Source organism: Symphodus melops, assembly GCF_947650265.1.
Source record: "Symphodus melops genome assembly, chromosome: 11".
Classification (NCBI taxonomy): domain Eukaryota; kingdom Metazoa; phylum Chordata; class Actinopteri; order Labriformes; family Labridae; genus Symphodus; species Symphodus melops.
In genome coordinates, this window is record NC_136701.1 from 14,327,239 (window position 1) to 14,348,667 (window position 21,429).

Below are 21,429 nucleotides of genomic sequence, written 5' to 3' on the forward strand. Positions count from 1 at the left end.
TTTTCAATTCTGCCCCCCCCTCGCCGCTCCAACCCGACTCCCCCCCCCCCCAAAAACCCAATCCGTCAACCCCTCCTGCCTTCTCTTATACACTCGCACACTTCACCAGCCCCCTCTTCTAAAAACACACAATTCTTTTTCCTCTACGTAGCCTCCCCCCCCCCTTTCCACCCTCCCCCATCTGACTCCCTTTCTGAGGTTCAGTCAGACTTTGCAGAGGCAAGAGAGCCCCAGAAGGATCAGATACAAGAAAGGGACTCTGTCACAGAAATTAATCAGGTTCATATTTGGACTCTATTTAAACTTGTCTGGACTTATTTTAAGGACTGTTTGCACCATTCAACAATTTTGAACCCTGGAATCTACTGGTACTTTACTGGACTTTATTTTGGACTGTACTGGACTGATGTGGACTCAGCTGTTATTCAGGAGCTGGTGAGATCTGCTTTGATGTGGCAGAAGTTTGCTGATGAATAGTTTGATAGATTTTTCAGAGTTAAGGTAAAATAGGGTAATTTGATTACATTTTTGGATACATATATCCTTTAATTTAATTTTATATTTGATAAACTGTGTAACAACAGGGTCAAGTAAAGACAACTTAATCCTAGTTAGGTAAGTTAAGGTTTACTGGCTTTATTACTGGAGGTGTGGAAAAAAAAGGGTTATCCCTATTTATTCTTTGAATGTTGGCCTAGTCTAGCTTCATGTCTCAGTGGAGGATGCAAAAGACCATCAGCAGCAGTAGTAATTGTTGCAGCATGAGTCTCCTGTGTGTCCTTGGGCTGCTGTTGGTCTGTCTGGCTCCTGGAGGCAGGGCCCAAAGGCAGAGGGAGCCAGACGGAGAGCAGCCAGCGGCCCAGACTCAGCTGGCCGAGAAAGACGCAATCTGCAACCAGGATGGATGCTACAGCGTCTACCTCCAGAAGAGAAGCTTCAGGGAGGCTGGGCGGAGCTGCCGGGAGCGAGGTGGGACCCTGGCAACGATGCACACCCACGAGGCAGCGGGTGTGGTCCATGAGCTGCTGTCAGCCATTGAGGCGCAGGGGGCCAGATCGAGGCTTCGTCTCTGGATCGGACTGCACAGACCGCCACGCCAGTGTTCATCCACTCGGCCCCTCAGAGGATTCGTCTGGGTCACAGGCAAAGTCTAAACCTCTTGACATTTTGACCCTTAAGTACTTCTAATGCTCATCACTGTATCTGTATAACATCACTGGATTTCAAACAGCTTCCCTCTCCCTTTTAACTCAAAGAACCATAGAAGTGTTATGAAAAAAACATTGACTTTCAATAATCGACAGTCTGTGGTTCAGTTTAACTAAGGCTAAGTCAGTACAAACCATTTTTTTTATCAGTTTATGTTCTTGAATATACATTAAATATTTAATCCTATTTTATCTCACTAATATGCCTGCTTTGATGTTCATGTTTCCACATGCACATATTTTTTTTAACTTGATCTGTCCTAAGCAATGAATGATTCCATATGTTTTTTTAAGCCAAATTATTACTATCATAGTCATCTTATGAAAGTTGACATACAGAGAAGGTCTCGACCCTGTGGTTATAGTATTAGATAGAATCAATCATTCCCAATCATTTGGCAGTATAGCAGAGAGTAAAAAAAAATTCTGTTTACAGGCAGAAACCTCAAACAGAACCAGGCACCGTGTTGATAGGCCATCTACCACAACCGGATGAAATAAAAAAAACAAAAAACAAGAGGGAGAGACAGAAGGAGAGTAATAATAGAGCTAAACAGTCAGAATGAGAGAAAGACAGACTTTTAGGGAGATATAATACCACAACAAAAGAATCCCTTACAGATTAAGATAATTAGTTGTCTGCCCTCAAAAACCTCCGCTCTCTGCCAGACTTTGATGCATGCTCCAGCCTCCAGAGGACAGAGCTAACTGCATGGTTATTACATTAACTTCTTTTGTTTCACAGAGAGGGAGTTGGCATGCCAGGGGAAGTTCAATCCCCGCTTTGACCTCACGACCCCCTCAGTCTGATTTAGTCATTACAATAACAACACCTACTAAAAACCAGATGGACTTTAATCACTCAGAGCGTCTGCCAGGGTCTTTAGTTAGAAATGACTTCAAATTTACAAGACTTATGTCACCAGCATAGTTTTCCATCAGCCCTGATTTACAGAGTTGGTTTACCCAAACTGAAAAGAGTTCATTTCTTTGCTTTTTCTGCAGTGGTAAATGAAATATGGCAATTTAACCAGGGCACAATTTAGAGTTTCTTTCCATACATCAGAGCATGCACATGGAGATGCCATGCTCAACTTAAACATTTAAAATACATGCACTTGTTGCTGTGCAAAATCAGTTTAAGATGTTGTGACTGTCATGCTTATCATTTACTCAAACAGACAAAGATGAGACATAGTCCTCATTTATGTGTTATACAGGGTGTATACATTTCCAAGTTCCAAATGTTGGGCATGCAGCTATAATTAGATCCTTACATTTTGTCATGAATGCGTTTCTTTTTTTTTAAATCAACAGCAGGCTGCACTCACGTTCTTCAGGAAACAAATCCATACACGGCAGCTTAAATTATAATAATTAAGTCAATCAAACACACAGATACTGTAGATGTCAAGAGGGCAAAAATAACTAAAAAAGAAAAGTGTTTGTTCAAAAGGGGTCATTTCTACTTTCACTAACCTGTTCCTGATCCTCGTCTTGTCTCTTTTTTCAAACAGGAGACCAGGATGGCCAGTTTACCAACTGGCTCCGTGAAGACTCCCCTGGGACGTGTGCAGCCCCTCGCTGTGTGGCCATGACTGTCATCACTTCTGAGAATGGGCGTGAGAGCAGCGATAACTTTAGGTGGCTTGATGGCTCCTGTGCATTGCCGTTGGACGGATACGTTTGCCAGAACAATTACAAAGGAATGTGTTCCCCGCTGGAGGATGAGGGCAGAGGTCCGGCTGTTTACACCACCCCATTCCACCTTGTCAGCACCCTGCTAACACACGTGCCCTATGGGTCTGTCGCCTCTGTGCCGTGCCCTGTTGACACCTCCGACCCAGATGTTGGCGCCGAGCAGACTGTTCTGTGCATGGAGAGAGATGACGAGACGGTCGGCTGGTCCAGAGATGCCCCGCTCTGCTCGCCAAGTGCAGATCCTCAGAACCAGGATTGGTGTAGCGGGGACCACGGATGTGAGCAGTACTGCCAGAACACGGACACAGATTACTACTGTTACTGCACAGAGGGCTTCACAATAGACGAGGACGGCTACACCTGCAAGCCTGACCCCCTGAGCCAAACTGATCAACCAGGATTACCATCTGACTCCGCTGGTCACGTTGATCAGCCCCACATCAAGGAGGTCTGTGTGGAGATGGGCTGTGAATACAACTGCATGGAAACAGCTCGGGGAGTGCGCTGCACTTGCCCCAACGGCTACCAAATGGGTCCGGATGGCCGCAGATGTTCCGACGTGGATGAATGTCAACAACAGCCATGCCCACAACTGTGTGTCAACATCCCTGGCACCTTCCACTGCACCTGCCACAGTGGGTATCAGCAGGACGACGAGGGTGAGTGTGTGGATGTGGACGAGTGCCTGGATGAAGGCACCTGTGAAGGCACTTGTGAGAATACAATTGGGTCCTTCGCTTGCTTGTGTAATCCTGGGTATGAGTCTGGCAGCGATGGAGTGTGTGTTGATGTAGATGAGTGTGGGGGGGAGTCGCCCTGCCAGCAGCAGTGCCTCAACTTTATGGGAGGATACCAGTGTTTCTGTGAGAGTGGCTTTGACCTGCAGCCGGACGGACTTACCTGCCAACCTTCAACTGATGATGAGGAATACTCCACTCTGTCTCCTGACCCCAGTGACTCTGCTCACATACCTAACTTTGACCCAAACCTTGATATTCCTTGGTCCAGCTCGTTCACCCCAGACCCGAACTTTGAAGCGGAAACCAACTTTGACGTTGATTGGCTGACAGAAGCCCCTGAGGCACTCTCTCCTGACATGAACCATGGGTCAGATAATCACCTAAACCAATGGGATGCTCTTTCACCGAAGCGATACCAGACAGTCCCATCCCCGACACTAAAAGGCAACACGGGAAATGAAATAGATAATGAGGCTCTAGCTAAGACAGGAGGTAGAGCAGCTAATGACGGAGTAGGAAGTGAGACTGAAAATGAGTCGGACACTGGCACCAGAGAGGGGGAGGAATCTATCATAAACGACACAAAGGATGTCAGCGGCACAGATGAAGAAGGGGCTGGATCTAATGCAGGAAAACGAAAGCATGACAAGAGCTGGCTACTGGTGGCCCTGCTGGTGCCTCTATGTGTGTTCCTCGTAGTAATGCTCGCTTTGGGGATTGTTTACTGCACCAGCTGTGCTGTCGACAAGAGCCTGAGCTTCTCAAACTGCCATCGCTGGATACTCCCTACGACACCTCCTGACAGGAGGAACGGCAAAACCCAAGCATGAACCCTAAAATGAACAAACATAGGTACATGAGCAAATGTGTTTTCAAAACTCAGATGTTTGTTAACTCTCCTCTTGTGGTGCAGGACTTTTCACTGAAACTACCATTTGGATGATAATTCAGCTGCTTGGCTCTCTCATTCATCAAGAACATTTTAAATCCTTTCTGTTGCACATCCTTTGTAAATAATTCACTTTCATCATGTTTTTAGAATTCAATAAAACCAATCGACTAATGAAATATGGTCTGGTTTGTAAGTCTTTTACATTATAACATCAAGTACTGACTATTCAAAAGGATGAAATAATCAAAGTGTGGAAAGAATGAATAGTAAGGAAGTATATTAGCCACCGAATATCAGCTCAACCCCTCTACTGATGCAACAGCAGGAGTGATAGCATGAAAGCTAGGCAAGCAGATGGGTACCTTTATTACACATAATCTTAATTACTGTATTATAAGAAAAAAACAAATGTAGGTCTGGTTTGAATTCATGAAGGATAAGTAAAGTTTGCCCCACATGTGCAATAAACAGTGATGACAGTTGTAAGTAAGCAGTTGAGAGCAAAAATCAGTGATACATCTATTAAAGTGCAATAGTGGGTCATGTTATCAGCTGAAACTATTGACTGTAATGATGGATAGGCAAGACACATGAAGTGGACTTCAATGATGCATATATTAAAGTGCAGAAGTGTGGACAAGTTGACACAGTTCAACAGAATGTATATGACTTATTTTAGACGCAGACAAAACTAAAGTTGTGATCTTTTCAAATTAAAAGTCTAGACCACCTAACCTTCTTTTATGGTTACCTTTTCCGCCAATCAAAGATTCCTCTCACCAAGGCCTATTCATCATGTCAAATTGGCCAAAAAAAAGGCAGGTAAATGGGTGGCGTCAATCAGGCTTTGTCAGATTATTGCAAAAAAGTAAAGTGGTGTGGATTTGTTCAATATGTTGAACACTTACCTTGACGTTGTGTTCTTCTATTTTTGTTCAGTTTTTCTAAAACATTTTGCAAAATTTCGTGGCGCATACATACCCGTTTGTCACAAGGTAATGGCGTCAGACCTTATGTTTTCGGTCTCTGGTGGCTAATGATACTATTGAGATGAACCTCATACAACCCCACGTAAAATCTGAACTATCCCTTTAACTGTCGAGGGGGGGGTGCTGAGGTAGGAGGAGTCACGAAAAAATATCTGAAACTTTGCTTGAGGTGACCGGTGTTTCGGGGTATGATCTTGTCGGAGGTCATGTTTGGGGGAACTTTGACTTCAATCAACACGTGCGTCAATCGTTTATTGGTAAGATGTTCTCGATCGTGGAAAAGATATCCGACGAGGATGGGATTCGAACCCACGCGTGCAGAGCACAATGGATTAGCAGTCCATCGCCTTAACCACTCGGCCACCTCGTCTGATGTACATATAACCAGGTATTATCAATTCTTAATCAGTCATAATTGTATTCGTCTATGTATTTATGTGTGGTCTCACAGTCACGTGTCCGAGCTGCTCACTGTCCAAAGATCGTTTATTGTAAATTTAACCTTGGTCAGAAAATACCGACACGGAGAACCGTAAAACCTAACTCTCCTACTTCGTAATTGGTTAGAGTTTCTCTCAATCACGAAATACTGAACTCCGATTGGTCGAGGGGAGGGTCTAACGTTCAATGAATACAGGAAGCGTACAGCGTGAGACTGCAATTTGACGTTCGCCGGGACTGTTGAAGAAAAGAAAGGTAACAAGCTGTTGAGTTAGCCTATTCCTTTACGCCTCGGGAAATGTACTGAATATAGCAGTATCAAAAAACAAACGAAGTAGTGGACTTGATGTATTTGGGATTTCATTTATATATATATATTTTCTTCCGTGGGTCAAACGCTTTAAACAGTCAGCAGCCGTTAGCATGCAGGCTAGCTGCTAACTCGAGCTACACACTGTAACGGTTAGCCGTTAGATGTAGCCTGGCGTGTAAACATTTCTCCCTGTTTAAGTTAGACCTGCAGTCAAGTGGTTCATCTGGTATGTTCGTAATGCAAAGAGGTGTAAATGTTCATACTTTGGACATCTGAGCGCTGAACTTTTTGAGTCATCGGAAAACGAAACAGAAAGTTTGATCCACACATTTATTTATTAGCTTTTGAACCTGTGCCATTGTCAATAATTAATAAAAGTTTAGGGACGAGCAAGTGCATACTTTTATTTCTTGTTGATAGCGGTAACTGTAAGCTTTTGAATTACTGTCTTATATCTATTTTAACAACATTTGAGACCTTCAATAAAAGTTTAAACGATAGTCTAGATCAGGGGTCGGCAACCTTTAACACCGAAAGAGCCATTTGATCCGGTTTCCACGGATAAGAAAACACTGGGAGCCGCAAATACTTTTTGACATCTAAAATGAATTTATTTATGAACGCATTTATTAAATAGAAAGAAAAAATATTTTAAAAAACAACAACTTCCCTTTCATGCTTCGGGGTTCACCCCAGCCGTACACTTATTAGTGCTTTGACTAACCTTTTGAAGATAAAGTGTGTTGCTTATGAAATCCACAAAGTGCTACAGAGAAAATTCAATTTTATCTATGTAATGAACACATTTTGAATTCTTGAAATAATAACACAATGTCTGAATGTCTCTTTCAAATGAATTAAAATGAACATCATGCTACATGATGAACTTAAATTATCCATGTAGCAAACAAAAGCAAAAAATGCTGTGAGCCGTCATCCTTATATCGCCTTTGGGCTTTCAGAGCAAGTAGCGGAGCCTTGGCCTGAATTTAAAAAATAAATTGGGGAAAAAAGCACTGTGTCACTAAACAATGAAAAATAAATATTTGCAAAATATCTGCATAAATATTTATTTTACCTGGTTAATGGGACTTCTGCTCCTGAACCTCTGCGCACAGCGTCTGCAAATCGGGGCTGTACGAAGTCACACTCATCCTTACGCAGGACTGTAAGCTGTCATCTGTGAGGCGTGAGCGGTGTTTGTTTTTAATGTAGTTCATGGTGGAGAATAGCTGCTCACATACATATGTGGATCCGAAGATCGACAGGACTCCAAAGGCATATGTCTTCATGTTCATGTAGGTGTCGGGGATGGCATTCCATGTTTCAAACACGAGTTTGTCCGGTCTTGGAAGGTTCTCAATATCACTCCATTTGTGATTCTGAGCAAGAGTGGCCTTCTGACGGGCAACATCTTCAAGGTCCTCGGTCAAGCGTTTGAATTTAGACACCCACATGTCTTTGTCAGCTATGTCAGCCAGCTCCAGCTCCAGATCAGGTTGACTTACACCTGCAAATGCAGTCACATTTAGCAGGGATGGATCGGTGTTCAGGGGAGTGACGGGGAAGGACAATGTGGTTTTTTCATCTCTGAACTCACGGAATCGTTTCCCAAACGATGCTTGCATTGTGGTGATTGCAGACTGCAAATGCTCAGAATTGATCACCTTGTGAGCTTGTTTGAACTCCCTTAAAGAGGGGAAGTGAGACAGTGTGCCTCTCTGTAAATCTCTGGCTAAAACTGTCAGTTTGCACTCAAACGCTAACACCTCCTCCAGCATGTGTAGCGCTGTGCCTCCTCTCCCCTGAAGAGTTGTGTTCAGCGTGTTAAGAGTCGCGACAAATGGACAGCGTTTTGGCGGGTATACCGGCTTTCGCGAGTATGACGTTTATTTTGAGCGACGAAAAACAAAAAAATATATTTATTCTAATATGTCAAGATCACAATAATCTTCCAATTTACAACTAAAATATTAAAGAACTAACACAAATAAAATACACTTCAATTAAATACTTACTTTTTTTTAGAAATTTATTTTCCCAAGCCACTCAGAGCCGCAGTATAAGGATGAAAGAGCCGCATGCGGCTCCGGAGCCGCGGGTTGCCGACCCCTGGTCTAGATAAATGCAAAAACAGCTAAATTAGTCAAAGTGTTTTATCAACAGGGCACACAGTGTTTATAAGGTGCACATTTTCTCTAAAACTAAGACAGATGTTGTAATACTTTGAATGAGCACATGGAAATAAAAAAGACAATAGCATTGACTCCAAATAGTAATTTTGATTTTTTTTTCTATATCCCTTGCTGCACTGCTCTTATTTTATTTCTAAATCCATCATCATGCCTTACTTGTTTTAATTGACTGATCGAACTCTTCTTTCTTCCCTCATTTTTCTCCTCTGGGCTTCCCAGTCTCTCTTTCAGTTCTTCCTCATCAGTGTTAAACCTGGAATTAAAGATGGTGGACTCCCAGTACTACCTCCCCAATGACATCGGTATCTCTGCTCTTGACTGTGGTGAGGCCTTTCGTTTGCTTTCACCTCAGGAGAAGATGTACTCCCACTACCTGTCGCGAGCTGCTTGGTACGTGTTCGACCTAAAACTTGTCGCAAATTGAAGGCAAGGGCTGTTAGAATGTAGAAACCTAAAGTGATCATCTGTTGAATTACTAATAAGGATCGAGAGGCTTGACCTGTATCATAGAATAAAAGAACTTTAGTTAATTGTAGAAGTGAACCCTCGCTGATCATATAAACATTTGTTTTCGTAGGTATGGTGGTCTGGCAGTGCTGCTGCAGACTTCCCCAGAGTCTGCAAACATCTTTGTCTTGCTGCAGAAAATCTTCAGGAAGCAGACGCCTGCACAGCTGGAACAGGTTGCCACAGCAGCTGGACTCAGCTCTGAGGAGTATCAGGTTCCTTTTTTTAATTTACTTATTTCACTTGTAATTCTTTGACATGCTCTTACATCTAAAAAACAAAACAATGCTTTTCTTACATTTTTTCCATGTCTGTTACATTCAGGCCTTCTTGGTGTATGCAGCAGGTCTCTATGCCAACATGGGAAACTACAAATCTTTTGGCGACACAAAGTTCATCCCCAATCTACCTAAGGTAAGAGAGTAGAAGGTAGACAATAAAATGAGCAGAATTCAAAGGCAGAGTGTGTAACTTTTTGATCCAGTAGATGTCGGCCTTTTTGCATTAGGGCAAAACAAACTGCTGTCTGGTGAAACCTCCAATTTTTTGAATGCTTCGCTCTCCTCCAGCAGCTCATCTCCACTCACTAAGACTGCACTATTAAGCACAAGTGGTGGACAAAACTGCCCTTTGCTCGAGCTGCAGTTGCTTGTGTCTTTCATTGTTGTGTTAGCAGGCTGATGTTAGCACACGTTGGTTAAGGGATAGCTTCACATTGAACATAAACTGACACAGACTGATCAAACCACTTTACATGACATCCACATATTCAGTGAGTATGTTATTCTTCTCTTCTTTTCTTTGCTCCTTGACTGAAACAGCTTTATACACAAGGCCGTCACATCCATGTAAACCGGATGTAAACACAGCCTGACAACAGTACAGCTGGCAGGACTCAAACCTCTCAACCATTGTAGACCGTCATGACTCAGAGACATTTACAGAGGACATACTTGATTTTAGTGCCGTTTATGTGTAAAATGTTCCACATTCTTCCTTTAACGCAGTCTGAATAAACTATTCCATGAAATAATTCACATCAAAATGTTTCATTAACTTAATGATAAATAAATAAATACTGGATGGTACAAAAACACATTCAGGATTTGCAAGTTTGATACACACACTTGTGGAGCACTTCATTTATTATTTCATAATTTCCCTTCAGGGATTGATAATGTGTCTGAAGTAATTGTATAATCAGTGGACTATAATGCTGTTACGTATCTTAAGCGCTGTGATCTGTGTCATTTCCCCTCAGGACAAACTGGATGCTCTGGTGAAGGCCAGCCAGGCGTTTCAGGATCAGCCCAGTGAGATGACGGCCCTGTGGGACAGCTGCTCGTGTCTCCTCTTCTCCCTGGAAGACGGACAGAAGCAGCTGGGGCTGGGGGACAAGGTGTGTCTCGGTTAATGTTGACTTTAAGCTAGCTTTGACCTGTTTGTTTTCCCTCCTGGTTAATGGAAGGGGCTTTTCTTCATGGACACCATTAGCACTGGTTTACAGCTTGACTGGAAAATAATGTTCTTTTTGACATGATTTTTATCCAGGAGTTTCTCTTTTGTCTTGTTTCCCCATTTGTTTTGTTTGTTAGACATTTTCTTTTAAATTGGTGCAATAATGGGCCTTTGTGAGACCACGAGAACTCACTTTCAGAGGGTTCTTCTTGTGACCCTTCTTTGTCACTCTTATGAAGAATTCATGATGTAATTTTGCTTGTGTTTTCTTCAGGGAATTACCACCTACTTCTCAGGTAACTGCTGCCTGGAGGATGCTGAGCTGGCTCAGAAGTTCCTCGACTCAAAAGTGAGCTAAATTCAAACTTCACATCCCTTTTAATGCTACGTCTGAATTGTACATTTTTCTTTTCCCTCTTTCACCTGTGCCTTTATTTTATAGGTTAATCCTTTTCACCTGTTCTCTTCCACCGAACCGTACGCCTTCATATTCTTAAATCTGATTTCATGTTTTGTCTCCAGAAACTGTCCGCTTACAACACGCGTCTGTTCAAGAGAGAGAAAGCAGGGAAAGCCTGCTATGAGGTCCGCTTGGCTTCAGCTGTGCAGAAAGGTCAGCATCTAAGTTTTCCTTTAGAACCCAGATTAATGACCATGTAGAACATGTTATAAACCATATTACACTTGTGACTTTTCACACTGAAAACATTCATTTTGAAGACCATGAAATCACGTGGCCAGTGTGAGTTTTGTAGCCAACGTTGTAACAGGTTTTTTTTTTTATCTCAATGTATAAACACATTTCCAGAAAACTAAACGCCAACTGAAAACAAGTTTAAAACCAAGTAAACTTCTTTTGTTGAAACTCTGCAAAAAGAAACGCAACACTCTCAACCAAGGTCTCTCTTCTCAACACTGACTCCTCGCACCAAAACAATCAACACAGCTCGTATCGGGCATCAAATAAACACGGATGTGATCAGTTGAAAACACCACCATCAGATGTGGTCATGTATGTTTTCAGCTTCAGGAGGTCATGTGACGTCTTCAAAAACCGCTTTAATGACGTGCAGGCGTTTTTGGTCCTGGAAGAGCATTCACAGACAAACGGGACCGATTTGATTAAATGTGTAGAAATACTCCTTTCACCTAGTGGTGTGTTACTACGACGACAAACACTACAAGGAAAAAAGCACAGATAATAGAAGGTTACTAAACTGTATTGGTCAGTACAGTACAAAGTGTACAGATGAACAGAAGCAACAGACGTGAGTCACGTTTTAAGGGTTGTGGGCACAGTCCCGTGTGTGTGTGTGTGTGTGTGTGTGTGTGTGTGTGTGTGTGTGTGTGTGTGTGTGTGTGTGTGTGTGTGTGTGTGTGTGTGTGTGTGTGTGTGTGTGTGTGTGTGTGTGTGTGTGTGTGTGTGTGTGTGTGTGTGTGTGTGTGTGTGTGTGTGTGAGAAATGGGGAAAACAGATTGAAGCATTGAACTGTAGCACTGCTGTCTTACAGACTGTGCTGTCGACGGGGAATGCAACTCGTGCTGCGGTAGCTTCAACTTTGAAGACACAGAGTTCACTGTCAAAAGAGGAGACTATGCTCCGCTCATGGAAAAAGTCTGCTATTACCTCGACAAAGCACAGGTGAGTGCGATTGATCCGGTGGGTTATAGACCTGGTCAGTCTCTGTTCTACGAACGGATGACCCCGAAGGCTGAACGACGTTTGAAGAAGGAGCTGCCACTTTTAAAGCTCTTGTTTAGTTTCTAAATCTTGTCTCACTCAGACGTACGCGGCCAATGAGAACCAGAGAAAGATGCTCGAAGAATACAGCCGCAGCTTCACCCTCGGCTCGATTGAAGCCCACAAAGAGGGCTCACGCCACTGGATCAAAGACAAGGGACCAATCGTGGAGAGGTGAGTCATATCTCTTCTGGTTTTAATAAAGTAAAAAAAAAAAGTATTCAAAATGTGACTATATATGGACGGTGAATTTAGGTCTGGAGGGGAAGACTACAAGGGATTTAGATTAACGTTCCTCCATGATGTTCAAGAACAACCGGACTGAATCATTTTCAGATAGGCCTTCGGTTTAGATAAAGTCTTGTCGACTTCATCTCACTGCCTCCATCAAACTGCAGTCTGTCTGCGCGCAGCAGGCTCACACGCACAAGAGGGAGAGTGTGGTTAAGTTACTTATTCTGCGTGAGAAGAAAAAAAAAAGTGAAAAAGTTCTAAAGTTTGACTCTGAATCCTTTGCTTTGATTTTGAATATCTATCTGTCTCTCCCCCTCCCAGTTATATAGGTTTCATTGAGAGCTACAGAGACCCATTCGGTTCCAGAGGAGAGTTTGAAGGTAACTACTAAAACAGTGATATTATTTAGTCTTCTCTAGTTGTCTGCAGTCAGAGGGCTTCTCCAGGTTCTATGGCTGTGATACAAAGCTTAAGAGACCATTCAGAGACCATAACCACAGTGAAAGACGACAGGAACCCAAGAACAGCTGCAAATGACCTTGTGAAAGCTGGAAATGATTGCGCTCTTTCACTTTGCAATATTTCGATTGTAATGTTTTTAATTGTCTTGAATGTCATTTGTGTTAATTGTACGGTGTAATCTCATGTTGCAAATATTTTAAAGAGGACCCCAGGAAGACTAGCTGCCATTAAATGGGCTGCTAATGGGGATCCTACTAAAACAATAAAACAGTGAAAGAGCTGCATGTACTGAATGAACTCCTATTGGAGAGTTTAGAAACACACTATTCTAGCAGTTGCATTGATGTTACTGGGACACGCCTGTAATGATAACAACTATTTCCTGTAAATCTGGCATTGCCAAGCCCATGGTTAACTGCTAGCTTCAAACTCAGGGGCCGAAGTGTGAAGTGGTGGGAGCAGCGTTTCTGTTTACAGCCATGTTTTTAGTTGTTTTTCTTCTGTCACTTCACCTCCATTCTCCGGGGTTGTGATGTCACCTCTAGGTTTCGTCGCGGTTGTTAACAAGGCAATGAGTGAGCGTTTTGCCAAGCTGGTGAGCTCAGCAGAAGTCCTGCTCCCTGAGCTGCCTTGGCCCAGAGAGTACGAGAAGGACACTTTCCTTAAACCCGACTTCACTTCCCTCGACGTTCTCACCTTCGCCGGCAGTGGAATACCAGCCGGCATCAACATCCCCAACTGTACGTATGCTCCGCTTCGGAAAATCATCCGCTTCAAGCTCCTCAGTTCTGACCGCTTTATTGAACATAGTCCTTTTGTTGGTCTGTCTCTTGAGAAGTGTTTGTGTTTTTGTGCGCAGATGATGACATCAGACAGTCAGAGGGCTTTAAAAATGTGTCGCTAGGCAACGTTCTTGCCGTGGCCTATGCTACACAAAAAGAAAAACTCACCTTCCTGGAAGAGGAGGACAAGGTGACAAACCCAACTTCCTGAATGTCTCCCATCCCAGCTCTCATCACACACGCACAAAACTTAAACTCACTTTGTGTGTGTGTTGCTTTTACACTAGGATTTGTTCATCAAGTGGAAAGGACCATCCTTCGAGGTGCAGGTGGGACTTCATGAGCTGTTGGGTCATGGAAGTGGAAAGCTGTTTGTCCAGGTCAGTTAAACGTGACGCGCAGTATCAGGAAGTTGGCCTTCATGGTTTACAGTCACATGATAGATTGCTCTTTGACACATATTTAGGGACTCAGATGTGACTGCTTTCTCTTTGTTGAAAAAAAAATGTATTCGATTAAAGAACGTTGAAATAGAATCTAAATGTTTTCACTCATCCTGTTTTTTTCTTTCTTTCTTTTTTCTCCGTACAGGATGATAAAGGGAAGTTCAACTTTGACCAGACAAAGGTGACCAATCCAGAGACTGGAGAGCTGGTGAGTCTGTTTGTGTTTACACCTATTCTTTATTCTGTGTGACTTTTCTAAAAAAAAAGAGAGAGACTGAAGGTGTAAATCTCTCTCGAAGGTGTCCAGTTGGTATCGGGGCAGCGAGACGTGGGACAGCAAATTCTCCACAATTGCTTCGTCTTATGAAGAGTGTCGCGCTGAGTGTGTTGGACTTCATCTGTGTCTCAACAATCCAGCACTGAGGTATGATTCACCTTTTAGGGGTCTATGTTAGCACAGATGGTTAATGTCATCACAGAGTTTGGAATATTTCAATGACGGGTGGTTATTTGTTGTTGACTGATGGGTAAACAAGAGAGTCGTAAACCATGACCTTTTTGTTTTGTGTGTGTGTGTTTCAGTATTTTCGGGCATGAGGGCCAGGATGCAGAGGATGTGGTGTACGTTAACTGGCTGAGCATGGTGAGAGCTGGACTGTTGGGTCTGGAGTTCTACACACCTGAGAGCAAGAGCTGGAGACAGGTAATCCACACTCTCTTTACTTGGACTGCCTCGCATCATGTAATAATCCTAACTTTGATTTCTGCAGAGCGTTGGAGATACAGTGTTAGGTGAGCAGTGTTTACGTGACATGCCATCAGACAGACTATGAGTTTCTATAGTCTGTCTGATGTCTGTGTAGTTTCAGATCACAGCTTAAAGTAAGCCTGTCTGTGTTTAAAGTAGTGTCAGGGTGTGTATACAGTAAATGTCATTGGTGTGTGTGTGTTTCAGGCTCACATGCAGGCTCGCTTCGTGATCCTGCGTGTGCTGCTGGAGGCTGGGGAGGGCCTGGTCGGCCTGGAGGAAGTTACAGGAAAAGACAGCAAGCCTGACGCTCGAATCACGTTGGACCGCAGCAAGATCCACACTGTGGGCAAACACGCCATCCACAGGTTTCTTCAGAAACTGCAGGTTTGTCCAGAGTTGGATAATAGCATTTTTCAGACAAATCTTAACCATGTATTTACATGTCAGCTCAGTTTGCATCACTCGCTCTGTTTCTTAAATTCATGAACCACTTGGGGTTAGTTACTTGAAGGTGCTTGTTAATTAGGCACAAAAACCAAACAACAATTGTGTTTGTATTCAGTGTTTGACGCCAACACTCAATGTGTAAAGTTTGATACATCTGATAAAACATTTTATTTCTTAGAAAATAAAACATTAGTCTTTACTTTTAATACTCTTCTTCATTTTGTCATATTTAGTTCCTTTTAGTTATTTCAATGTTTTTGCAGATCTTTGAGTTCTAAAACGAAAATATGAGAAACAAAATGTGAAAGCATCCATATTTGGTTTACTCATCAAAGTGCAGCTTTAATGATTTTAGTGAGCCGTCGTGCAACTGAACACCAGAGAGATCTACTGTCAGTTACTGCAACCCCAAATTCTTCTTTTTGGAATAAAATCATGAACATATCTGAGTAAATCACCGAGCCGTTAAGGAGAAGTAGAAAAGTCAATGGTTGACGGCCATCGTGTCAAACAAAGATTGTTGAGTAATTAACTGTCTGGACAAAAAAGTATATATATTTTTTTTCCTGTTTTCCCAACAAACGGCGAACCTGCGCTCCTCTGTGTTGTAGGTGTTTAAGTCTACAGCCGACGTGGACGGAGGGAGAGCCATGTATAACGGCTACTCGGCTGTCAGTGACGACGGCGCTCACAACTTCTTGCGTCTCCGTGAGACAGTACTGCTGAGGAAAGAGGCTCGTAAGATGTTTGTCCAGGCCAACTCCAGAGTCAACGGTATGTAGCAGCATCTGTTTCTTCTAAAAGGGAACAACATATGGACACAAATAATCCTAATAAAAGCCGGATGAGAATATAAATGTTTGATGTAAACTCGTCAATGGAAAGAGACCGATTCGATCTGGCTCATTTGGAAAGAAATTCCATGCTGAGCGAGAGGGGTGTCTATGTACATGGCAGGTAAAGAATGGGATAAAAAAAAAAGAAAGACTGGTTCATTAGTTGGTGGTTACAGGCCATAGATGTGTTTGTTAATAAAGACTGTTGGGCTTACTTTGTTTACAGGGGACAGCGTAGAGCTGGTTGAATACGAAGGCAGCGCAGCGGGCTTGATTCGCTCCTTCACTGAGCGATTTGACGAAGATGCAGAGAAACTGGAGGCCGACCTTTTGGAGCTGAGCAAAAGAGACGCCACCAGCTGGTGTTGACAGATGGAGTGCTGCTCCAATCGTTTGTGAAAGCAAACTGATTCTAAATGAATAAATGCACAAAAAAACGCTACATGGTCTTATTCATATCGGAAGACATTAAATGAATGTTTTTACTTCCAATAAAGCCGTTAATCAGATATCGATCAGATCTGCCAAATGTATTAGCCACGGTCCAATGTCAGGTACGTCTCAGAAGAACTTCTCTCTTCAACTGTTTTGGATGAATTTGGAATGACGTTCTCTGACTTGTATTTAAACTCATGCAGCCTGACGAGACAAACGTGTTTGAAGTGACTCACTTTCTGAATCTGGAAAAGTATTAAAAAAATGGATCCATGCTTACGGTGTTTAAAAAAATGTTGTTGGTTTTTCCACGCTTGGGGTTCATGATGAAAGGAGACCAGATACCATAACAGCATTATGCCAACTGTAAGGCAAAATCTTCTCTTTGATGTGAAGAAATCATTAATAGGTTGATGCTGCACAAAAGCCATGAATTAAATCCACGCAAATAAAATTGGTTTGATGTCAAGCAAAGGTTTTTTTTTTTTTTTCCATTTCATTTGTCAGTCTTTAAACAAGTATTTGAATAACATCGAAGATTGTCCTGACATTTGAAATAAGGTGAACCTTTATGAATCCAGGCAATCTTCCCAATATGGGATCATTCATTAGGATTTAAGATTCAATTGCACGTCCCCTGTAGATGTGCGTGTCAACATTTCTGCAGAGAACTTTTCCTTGCTTTAGTGTATACTTAATGAATAACCCTCTGTTACAATAATGCAATTCTTATTTGAATTGATACAAAAAATGAAGGTAAGTTAAAGCCAATAGGGACTGAATACCCAGCTCACGACATCTTCACTTCTGCAAGTTTAGATTAAATATTCAGCAACTGAAGATATGAAAGAACAAAATGCCTCCATGTCGGCTGGGCCACGAGTCAGGAGATTGTGGGTAATTTTTAAAGAATAGTTGCTAATTGTGTCCGAGTTTTTACATGGAAAAACAACCAGTATCGTCTTAAACATTCTTTAGTAAAACTTTTTATCCCAACATCTGCCATATTCTCTAAACAGTCAAGTGAAACCTTGGTATACTGTCAACACTTTGTAAATCTACACTGTCATAATATCACGTGTGTGAAATCTTCCTGTTGTTCCACTAGAAGCTTCTAACATTAACCCGTTTGTGAGAATGACTCCTCTGCCGCCTCCTCTAGACTGCTGGAGGAGCTGCAACTGTCATTTATAGCCACAGCGCTCGTCTGTAAAACCAGAGCCTCCTCTTCTGCATTTCTGTTGAGTTCCTCATTTGTCCTCTTTGCATCCACACTTCCTTCCATCTCAGCATCTCTCTCTGGCCTTAGTTGATCTGCTCTTGGAGAAGATGCCGGAGCCTGGTAGACCTGCTCCGACAACTCGGGGAAGGATGGAGAGGTAAAGGGTGAGAGTGAGAAGAGGCACTGAGGAGAAGGAGACGTCGAGGGAGTAGCGCTCGGCGAATCATATGGAGAGAGGGAAGAAAGAACTTTGGGAGAAAGAGACGGGGATTGGTAAGGAGAGAGGGAGGGAGAAGCAGCGGGGGAGTCGTGAGGAGAGAGGGACCGTGATACTTTAGGGAATATAGAAGGTACCATGGGAGAAACGGAGGGGGAGAGGTAAGGTGAGAGTGATGGAGTAAGGGAGGACGTGATCTTCGGGGATTGCAGCATGTTGTCTGAGTACTCTGAGAGGTGATCCATAACTGTTGGTAGCTGAGCGTTAGCCTCCACCTCCTGCATCTCAGGCTGGAAGAGAGGAGCAGCAGTGTCCTCAACTATGGGATCAATCTGAGGGGCTTGATTTGGGCCTTTACTATGTGTTCCATTTTTTTTGGCTTTACATCTTCCTCTGGTTTTGGGCATTAGAGGAGGTGGAGGAGGAGGAGCAAGCGGGGGTGACAGCAGAGATGATGTCTCTGTGGAAATCCGTACTTTTAGACTCCGTTTGAACATGCGTCTTCTGGACAGAGCATTCTCGGACTGCAGGAAAAGAGGGTTGATGAAACAGAGAGCGCCCAGGCCAGAGCCACAGTCCAGTTCTCTGGGGCTGCGTGTCGTGATTGGACAAAACTCTTGGAACAGAGTGGAACCGGGACCAGATGGTTTGGGGTCTGATTCTGTGGTTGTCTTCATCTGGGGCTCTGAGCCGGGCTGGGGAGCAGAGTCAGGTGCAACTGCGCAGCTTGTCTGTGGGGCCGAAGTTTCAGGAATTGGCTTCTTCTCCGGGTCCTCCTGAGATTTTGGAGGCCCCCGGGGCCCACGGACATTTAAGTGGGAGTTCCAGAATTCTATTGAACAAAACAGATTTTAAGGAAATACTACAACTTATTTTGTTGTTGTAATAACACGAAAATGTACATTTAAAATGTTAGTTAAACTCTATTCATGATCTGCTATAAGTCTGATTTCTCTATCACCAAATTTTGCAACCAGCTTCTGAGGACTGCGTCATGCTTTATGCTTGTTTGTTACGCTTTAAAATCGACAAAAGCAACTTACTATAGACAGTTTGTTGTAAATAAAATATGAAATTGTCAGTTTAAAAAAACTAATTATGCATTTGTACATTATATACAGATCTGTTTCTTGCGCGTGTCCTTTTCGTAAATATATCCCGAAAGGCCTGTGTAAATTGAGGTTTTAAGTTACAAAATCTGCGTTGAGTAAACAAGAGTTGCATCCACTCACCGACTCCCATGTGTGAGATGGACTCGAGCTCTTTATGGGATGATGCCTTTGCAATAGCTTCAGGAAGCTCCAGAGGGAAGGGCAGAACATCTCTGACGGAAAGACGTTACATCATATTAACGCCAACGTTAACTGATTACTTCACAATGACCAATATCATGGCAGACGGAGCGAACACGCTGATGCAAACGAAGAACTAATTTGACAAAACTTACCTGCTGACACAGTAAAAGGAAATCAATCTTGGGAGATCTGGAAAGCTGATTGCTGAAGTCTCCAGACACAAAGCTGAAGCAGGGGGTTAAATTTCAAGGAAGCAAAATGAAATAACTAGTATCAAATATGTGGTTGTACTGCATCTGGAGTCTTGTGGGAAGGTTACTGACAAAATATTATAGGCTACACAACTTTATGAAAAAAAGTTATGAGTAATGTTGCTATTTTAATTACCGAATCAAATAAATGTAACTTATAACATTTGATTACTTTTCTAACAATTACTTAAACTTGACAATGGCCTAAAGTATTAAAGTGAACGTATTGAAGAACATAAAAGTATGTGTGTAGTTAGTCCACATCAGTAAAACAGTTGTTAACGATGTATAGCCTACATGTGTATTGGTAAACACAGCATACGCTCATTTATTAAAACAAAAAACAGATCAACATGGTACCTTTGCAAATCTGTGGAAATACTTTTTTTTTTTTTTGCTTGGGTACGTATAGAGTCAAGTAGTGCCTTATTTTATGCAGCCCCAGTAGTTTTTTACATGCCCACTCGCCCATGTAATCAGACAAGATCTTGATGTGTTTTGGTTTAAATAACTGTGCTCTTACTTTTACTGGAGCGCTCCTCCCTGATGCCAAACTGCTGGACAAAGGAGGGTATGCTATCATCTGCCAAACGGACACACAGCACATTCCTTTGAGATGTGCGCGACTTGCGAACCAGGAAGGTCTGCAGAAAAACACAGATTGTCACAGAGTGTGCAAGAGAAATAATGTGGCAATGCTACTGTATGAACTGCTGAGTGTTTGTGTGTGAATTATAGGCTACATGTGTACATGGGGAAAGATGGTGGGTTTCTTTTTTTAAAGTGTATGTGGCTCTAACCCCAGGAGGCTCCCTCTGCAGTATGTGCAGTGCTGTGGCAGGATTAATAGACAACTGAAGCCAGACAGGAACAGTGAGTAGGAGACGATCCAGCACGCTGATGCTCCTCAGAGACCCTCCTCCCCTTTGATGCCCCACAAACTTCTGCTGTGAGGGCTTGGTGGGCTCTGGGAAATCATACAGAGGTTCGTTCTGCTGTGCCATCTGTACATACAACAAAAAGAATAGATGGTAATTTATTATTCTGCAACTGAACATGTCCTCTCAAAGATGCTTCAGGTGGTCATTATCTGTCCCTGTGGGGCTCATATTCAGGAACAGGAAGATGAGAAGGGTGGGATGGATGAACACACCTGCATAATAAAACTGCCTGGATTGGGAGAGCAAGTCCAGACTTGGTGCAGTGGAGCAGCTCAGACAGAGCTTAAATATCATAAGTGGAAAATCACAGTTCACAATTTAGGAACCAAAATGGACAGCGATACCAACACGTATCCAGTTTTCCATGTTTATGATAGTTGGCTTTCGGCTACTCAACTGGAAATCAGAGCTACAGCTTAAATCTGTGCGCACATTCCTGTAAAATGATCCATTTCCTCCTTTCAAAACATGCATCTGAGAGTCTTCCTGTTGTGCAGTTACAAAGCTTGTCACATCTAATCTCAGTGTGCATTGATTCTCACTTAAAGTATCAGAAAAGTTGTTTACCTCTTGGCCCCGGTCTTTCTTTTTTTCTCCTCCAATTCCCCTTTACTAAAACCATGCTCGGTCTTCTTCCATCTACTTCAACGCGAGCAGAGTTCTCTCTTCTACTTTCTGTCACGAGTGGGCCAACTTCAGGATCAGGAGGTGTTTGACTCCTCCCTCCCTCCTACCTGGAAACAAACGTGTGCTAGTCTGACTTGACTGATTTCAGAGCTATAACAGAAAAATCTACCTTTTAATGCACATTTGATGCAGTTACATACTTAGCCTCTGTTGTGCAGAAAATGTTTAATTACTTTAATGTAAAGAATAACGACAGATACATAGATGTTGGAGATAAATAACATTGTGTGATTTGTGA

The 21,429-nt window shown here is 42.7% G+C and overlaps 3 protein-coding genes across 6 annotated transcripts; 2 read left to right on the top strand and 1 right to left on the bottom strand.

The window, feature by feature from the left end:
* The first annotated feature begins 209 nt into the window (after positions 1 to 209).
* Positions 210 to 4,711, top strand: LOC306831256 (uncharacterized protein). The gene is made up of 2 exons (XM_079355225.1): positions 210 to 1,143; positions 2,726 to 4,711. The coding sequence occupies exons 1-2, from the start codon at positions 708 to 710 to the stop codon at positions 4,477 to 4,479; spliced, it is 2,190 nt and encodes a 729-aa protein (XP_079211351.1). The 5' UTR covers positions 210 to 707; the 3' UTR covers positions 4,480 to 4,711.
* A 1,184-nt stretch (positions 4,712 to 5,895) lies between these two features.
* dpp3 (dipeptidyl-peptidase 3) lies at positions 5,896 to 17,052 on the top strand. 3 transcript variants are annotated; one of them, XM_079355335.1, is made up of 19 exons: positions 5,896 to 5,918; positions 8,699 to 8,869; positions 9,057 to 9,201; positions 9,311 to 9,400; positions 10,248 to 10,385; positions 10,719 to 10,793; positions 10,967 to 11,057; positions 11,956 to 12,086; positions 12,229 to 12,359; positions 12,741 to 12,799; positions 13,427 to 13,621; positions 13,741 to 13,853; positions 13,951 to 14,043; positions 14,255 to 14,317; positions 14,409 to 14,533; positions 14,692 to 14,812; positions 15,065 to 15,244; positions 15,919 to 16,081; positions 16,370 to 17,052. In XM_079355335.1, the coding sequence occupies exons 2-19, from the start codon at positions 8,745 to 8,747 to the stop codon at positions 16,510 to 16,512; spliced, it is 2,181 nt and encodes a 726-aa protein (XP_079211461.1). In that variant the 5' UTR covers positions 5,896 to 5,918; positions 8,699 to 8,744; the 3' UTR covers positions 16,513 to 17,052. The 3 variants fall into 3 exon arrangements, with proteins under 3 accessions (XP_079211461.1, XP_079211462.1, XP_079211463.1); XM_079355336.1 differs by lacking the exon at positions 5,896 to 5,918 and adding an exon at positions 5,985 to 6,226; XM_079355337.1 differs by lacking the exon at positions 5,896 to 5,918 and adding an exon at positions 5,985 to 6,226 and having other exon boundaries at positions 8,711 to 8,869.
* Positions 17,053 to 17,536: 484 nt separating this feature from the next.
* Positions 17,537 to 21,174, bottom strand: LOC306831211 (uncharacterized protein). 2 transcript variants are annotated; one of them, XM_079355168.1, is made up of 7 exons: positions 21,072 to 21,145; positions 20,717 to 20,786; positions 20,364 to 20,567; positions 20,087 to 20,207; positions 19,465 to 19,537; positions 19,250 to 19,341; positions 17,537 to 18,849 (listed from the first exon to the last, which is right to left on the bottom strand). In XM_079355168.1, exons 2-7 carry the CDS (start codon positions 20,720 to 20,722, stop codon positions 17,699 to 17,701), a joined length of 1,647 nt encoding a protein of 548 aa, XP_079211294.1. In that variant the 5' UTR covers positions 20,723 to 20,786; positions 21,072 to 21,145; the 3' UTR covers positions 17,537 to 17,698. The 2 variants fall into 2 exon arrangements, with proteins under 2 accessions (XP_079211294.1, XP_079211295.1); XM_079355169.1 differs by lacking the exon at positions 20,717 to 20,786 and having other exon boundaries at positions 21,072 to 21,174.
* Between the last annotated feature and the right edge of the window lie 255 nt (positions 21,175 to 21,429).